Genomic DNA, 6,400 nt, shown 5'->3' on the forward strand with positions numbered 1-6,400 from the left:
GCAGATTCCACATTTGCAGACTGCAACTGACCCTGAGTAATGTGTGCTTGATGACAACTTCCTCTGTGCAAGGAAATGAGGGAGTTTCCATGAGAGATGACCAAGCTCTTGGATGTTAACTGATCCTCACAGATGCAAGCAGCATTTGCCACTCCTTAGGCTATTATTTCTTTGCCTCTTTTTCCTGGCTTGAGGAAGCTGAGCTACTTCTGGCATTTTGGTCCCTGCCTCAGTGGTATAACACTGATCTACTAAGCTTGAGAAGTTTGGCTGTGTTATATGGTGAGGTGTGCATCCACTTCAGTCCAGACATCTGAACACATCTTCATCAATCCACCTCCTTCTATGTTCCAGGGAAAAATCTTTTCACCTATCCAATCTCTACATAAAGCACAAGCCCTCCAATCCCTGTAGCATCCTCATGAATCTTTTCTGGACCTTTTCCAGCCTGTAAGGGTGATTGTGATGTCTGGGTTTGGACTCTTTGGAATTTAGAAGAATGAGATGGGATCTTATGGAAACATATAAAATTATAAAAGGCAGACAAAGGAGAGAAATAAGTAGTATGACAGAGTATATAGATATGTTTCTGTTGTTACAGCTAGCAACAGCATAGCTGGGACTGGAACAGGACAAGCTGGCAAGCTTGTGGAAAACCCCATTTGGATGACGGGTTGTGAGTTCTTGGTTCGGCCTGGTCAAAGCCCTTGTGGTTCATGCAAGAGGAGAGGACTGGCTGTCTAATGTTTCACTTGGAATAAGAGAAACAAAAAGGCACTCTGTGGTGACCTGAAAGAAAGAGGCTATCATCTGGAGAACCCTGATGGGGCAAGTTTCTTCGCAAGACACTGAAGTGGCTGATTAAAAAGGAATCAGTTGTGGAGGTCCTGGAACAACAAATCTGTCTCTGAAAACCAACAAGAACCTTCCTGAGTGGTAACCATTTACCTTTTAAGCACCAAAGCCTGATGAACTTTATAAATGTTAAATTCTGTGCACAGTATAAGAATTGACTGCAACCAGTGAACTTGGAGGAGTGAGAAGTGAAATTGGACTGTGACCCAAAGAACTTTTCTGAACTTACACACACATTACATACACGTGTGCTTAGAATTAGAAGGGGGGTAAATTAGGTTAGTTAAGTCAATAGTGATAAGTTAAAGTGTGATTCTGTTTTCATATTTAAAGATAATTAAAAGCAACTTTTGTTTAAGTAACCACTTGTCTTGGGGAATATCTATTGCTGCTGGGTTTTGGGGCCCTTTAGGCTCATAACAGTTCTTTGTTTCTATTGGCAGAGGAATCCAGAACTAGAGGACATAGTAAACTTAGGTCGGAGATGAGGAGGAACTGCTTTTCCCAATGGTGGTGAATCAGTGGATTTCGCTGCCCATTGAAGCAGTGGAGGTGACCTCAGTAAATATATTTAAGACAATGTTGGATAGATTTTTACATAGTGGGAGAATTAAGGGATTATGGGGAAAAGGCAGGTAGGTAGAGATGAACAGATCATCAGATCAGCCATGATATAATTGAATGGCAGAGCAGAGTTGACAGGCCAAATGGCCTTCTCCAGCTCCAATTTCTTATGTAATTATGTTCTTAATGACATCCATCCTAAAAGTGCATGACCAGAACTGCACTCCTTGTCCAGCTGTACTGTAGCCTCCCAACTCAATACCCTGATTGATGAAGACATAGGTGCCAAAGGCCTTCCTCACCACCTGGTGAAAGGAATTGGGAGAACGTGAGGGGAGATCCATGGAGTCACAGGGAAAATGAATTCCATACAGAGACCACACACCAGGGCAGGAGGTGTGAGGTGGCTTTACAAGTTGTAACATCACCGTGCCTCCATGAATGTGAATGTGCAACTTCCCAAGCAGAACACATAGCCCACCAAGCAGCATCTGTCCCACCTGGGGGTGGGTCTGAGGGGATCTCTCAGCATGCACCATGCACTCCAAACCCCCTGAAGTCAAAGTAAATCATCCTCTAATGCTTTTAATTGATATGAATATGCAAATTGCAATTAAAGCTACTTCTAAAACCAAGGAGCTGATTGTTGACTTCAGGAAGGGAAAGCCAGAGGAGAACGATCCAGTGATCATCGGGGAATTAGAGTTGGAGAGGGTGAGAAAATTAAAATTCTTGGGTGTCACTAATCTTGGAGGATATTTCTTGGTCCCATCACACCAGTGGCATCATGAAAAAAGCTCGTCAGCACCTCTACTTCCACAGGGGTTTGCGGACATTTGATATGACACCAAAAACCCTAGTAAACCCTATGGTGGAAAGTATGCTGACTGGCTACATCACAGTCTGGTATGGGGGACACCAATACCCCTGAGCATAAAGCCCTGCAAAAGATAGTCACCATGATTAGTAAATATGCAGACAATACAGTTTCTTCTTAATAAAATGGCACTGCTTATGAATTATAAAACATGTCAAAATGGAACGATGGACCATTATTCCAAGATCTCTCTGTTCCTCTGCATTCCTCAATGCCCTCCCTTTCACTGCAAAAAAATCCTGTTTTGGTTGTTCTTCCCAAAATGAAGCACTTTGCACTTATCTACATTAAACTCCATCTGCCACCTCTCAGTCCAAATCCTGCCGCAGTCCCCGAAAACTTTCCTCACTATCCACAACTCCCCCTATTTTTGTTTCGTCTGTATATTTACTAATCATGGTGAAGTAATTTATAGCATTTGTACGCATCACATTAACACCATTCTGAAGAAATCACTACTTCCTCAGAGCTTTGGTGCGACAGCAGAAACCCTGCCAAACTTCTGCAGATGCATGGTGGAAAGTGGGCTGACCACCTGTATCTTGGTTTTTTAATGTTTTAATGTGTTTAACTTCTAACTTATATTTATGTAAATATGCTCTATGGTCCTAGAGAATCAGTCTCATCTTTACTGTACGAGCATGATATGAACGATAAACAAAGGGAACTTTACGGTCTTCTATAGGGACCCCGATCCCCTGAGTGGCAACCCTACAAAACATAGTGGGGACACAGCTCAGGACATCACAGGCAAAACTCTTCCCACTAACAAGAAGATCTACAAGGAACGCTGCCGTCAGAGATCAGCAGCAATGATCAAGGATCGACACCACCCAGCACACACTCTGGTCTCACTACTGCCATCAAGAAAAGGGTAAAGAATCCACATGACTCCAGGTTCAGGATCAACTGCTACCCCTCTCGATTAGGGACTCATTTAAGGACACTTACTTTTTATTTTATTTATTATTGAATATATAGACTTCTGTCTTTGCACAGTCAGTATGTTTACAATTCTTTCTTTGTTTACATTTCTTTGAGTACAGTTTAAAGTAATTAGAAATACTGCCATGCCCACAGGAAAAAGAATCTCAGGGTTGTATGTGAAGTCACGTATGAACTCTGACAATAAATTGGAACTTTGAACTTTGTTATATTTCTTATTGAGCACAAAATGTACACAGCAGGCTGCACATTCATGTGGTAGGGTGGCACAGTGAGGCGCCAAGATGGAGATATTTGTATGGCAGTTCATCAGTCGTTCAGCATTCTCACTGCCAGTGGGAAGAAACTGCTTCTCAGCCTGGGAGTGTTCTGGCTCTGATACTCCTGTATCTCTTTCCCGATGGGAGGAGCTGGAAGATGCTGTGTGCAGGGGTGGTAGGGGTCTTCAATGATTTTGCGAGCCTCTTCCAACAACTATCCTGCCGATGGTGGGGGGGGTGGTGGGGAAGGGAGACCTCAGGGATCCTCTCTGCCTCTCTTATCGGCGGGCAGCAACCTCCTTTGAAGAAGACTGCAGAGCCCACCTCACTGACAAAAGACAAAGGAGGAAAAACCCAACACCCAACCCCAACCAACCAATTTTCCCCTGCAGCCGCTGCAACCGTGTCTGCCTGTCCCGCATCGGATTTGTCAGCCACAAACGAGCCTGCAGCTGACATGGACATTTACCCCCTCCATAAATCTTCGTCCGCGAAACCAAGCCAAAGACTCCGCCTGCCCACTCACTCATCCACAGCTCTCTCCGCGCTCTCTCTACCCTCCACACAATTTGCTTTTCCACTCAACTGCCATCAGCAACCTTAGATCAGCTGCTCTTAGTCCCCTCCTCCGTTGTTTAATGCATATTGTGATCAATACACATCAAAATGCAGCAGGAACTCAGCCAGTCTCACAGCATCCATAGGAGGTAAAGATATATTACCAAGGTTTCAGCTCCAAAACATCAGTAATATATCTTTACCTCCTATGGATGCTGTGAGACTGGCTGAGTTCCTCCCTCGTTTCTGTGAAGTTTTAATACAATCACACTCTTCTATAGGCTTTCGTGTTTCACACCATGAGCCCAGCAATAATCCCGGCAGCTCTCCCCTTCCACTGCTTGCCAAACAGAGAAACCCATTCATTCCCACTCTCTGCCTTGTATTGATGAACCAATCCTCCATCCACGTGAATCCATTGCACAGAACTCCATCTAACGCAGAAGTCCTTTATGCAGCACCTTATCGAACCCACTCTAGAAATCCAGGAACACATGTTCCCCTCTGTCCATCGGACTTGTTATACCCTCAAAAATAATCTCTAGTAAATTTGAGAAACGTGACCTGCCCTTCCTGAATCCTTGCTGTATCTTGCTGATGGGCCAGTTTCAAGTTTATTATTTTCAATGGTTAAGTAGAACCGGACGAAGCAGCGTTCTTCGATCTCAGTTTAAAAGATATGCAAACACAAATATAGACATAGAACACATATTTACAAGTGATTTATATAAAAAATATAAATATTGTTAATTAATAGTAGAGTCTTGGAGGTATTTGTATGGCAGTTCATCAGTCGTTCAGCATTCTCACTGCCAGTGGGAAGAAACTGCTTCTCAGCCTGGGAGTGTTCTGGCTCTGATACTCCTGTATCTCTTTCCCGACGGGAGGAGCTGGAAGATGCTGAGTGCAGGGGTGGTAGGGGTCTTCAATGATTTTGCGAGCCTCTTCCAACAACTATCCTGCCGATGGTGGGGGTGGGGGTGGGGAAGGGAGACCTCAGGGATCCTCTCTGCCTCTCTTATGGTCCTGTGGATTGACATCCAATCCAGTGCTGCACAGCAACTGTACCACACTACAATGCCAGTGGCCAGGACGTGCTCAAGCGATCTCCTGCAGAAAGTCAACAGGATGGTACCCGCTTCAGTCTTCTCAGGGTGTGCAGTCACTGTTGTGCCTTTCGGACAAGTGAGGAGATGTCCAGGATAGATCCCAGTTAAGTGGACTCTAAGGAACTCTCTACTCTCTCCTTCACAGAGTTACTCATTTCTAGACAGATTTCTTGCTATTTCTTCTTATTTTACATCCCAAGCATGTGCATGTTGGAAGATTAATGCTAATCATAACCTAAATACTAATCCTAACTCTAACCCCAATCCTAATTCTAGCCCTAATCTTAACTCTAACCAGCGTGCTAGTGGATGACAGAATTTGGATGGGGGATATAGTGAACTGGTAGAAATGTGGGGAGAAGAAGGAAATTTAGTGGGCGAATAGGATTGTGAATCAGCATGAACAATACATTTCTAGATACTCAACAAAATTACTTGAAATAATTCTGATGAATCATGGTTTACAATCAAAGAACAGGGACTTACCAAACTCTGGAACAATGGAACAGAAGAGGAGAGAACACAAGAGACAACCAGCGTCCCTCATGATTCTTGGAGCTTCAGCGATAAAACACAACCAGGGGAACTCAGCTGGTCAGTCAGGATCCACAAGACCGTTGATGTTTCGGGTTGAAATCCTGCTTCAGGACGCTGGAGGCCACTAGCCACTCAGCTGACAAGCTCCTCAAGGGGCTTGCAGTTCATCACTTGCAACTTAATTTCACTTCCTCATTCAATATATGTGTTACAACTTGCAAGAGGAATTTCAACAGCGAATTACACTTAACCACACAGCTGGGAAGTAATGCTGAAAATCCTAAAGTCACCAAAAATTGAGCAAATGGTGTTCTGGATGAATGTAATGGTTTTAACCATGTTCTCAAGATTTCCTTTTTAATTTCCCTTGACGTCCACGCTGACAGGTTCTGACAACACGGTTGGCCAAATGCCAAAACACTGTGTTGCCATTACGCCCCACAATGTGATAATATACAGGAGCTTGCTGTTTCTGTGGTACATTTAACCAGTTTGACTTGGCTAGAAACAGAGTGTATGGAACATAGAGCAAAGAGAACTACAGCAAAGTGCAGACCCTTCAGCCCATCTATACCTAGCCCAAAAATAACTAAACCCTCTCTACCTCATAACCCTCTATTGATCTTCAATCCATCTGCCCGCCTCAGAAGCCCCCTTTTCCACTGGCATCCCAGTTAATTGGCCGTGTAGTGTCC

At 44.0% G+C, this 6,400-nt stretch overlaps 1 protein-coding gene across 3 annotated transcripts in view; it reads right to left on the reverse strand.

Annotated features, from left to right (window-relative positions):
* The window catches only part of LOC138754121 (snake venom metalloproteinase-disintegrin-like mocarhagin), a 66,695-nt gene extending 60,653 nt beyond the window's left edge, over window positions 1-6,042 (reverse strand). Inside the window, exon 1 of one of the 3 annotated variants that reach the window (XM_069917964.1) lies at window positions 5,655-6,042. In XM_069917964.1, the coding sequence (XP_069774065.1) occupies window positions 5,655-5,715 (61 nt within the window). In that variant the 5' untranslated portion in view covers window positions 5,716-6,042. The remainder of the gene's footprint in view (window positions 1-5,654) is intronic. The other 2 variants (XM_069917962.1, XM_069917961.1) reach the window with 2 other exon arrangements.
* Between the last annotated feature and the right edge of the window lie 358 nt (window positions 6,043-6,400).

Source organism: Narcine bancroftii, chromosome 2 (assembly GCF_036971445.1).
Source record: "Narcine bancroftii isolate sNarBan1 chromosome 2, sNarBan1.hap1, whole genome shotgun sequence".
NCBI lineage: Eukaryota > Metazoa > Chordata > Chondrichthyes > Torpediniformes > Narcinidae > Narcine > Narcine bancroftii.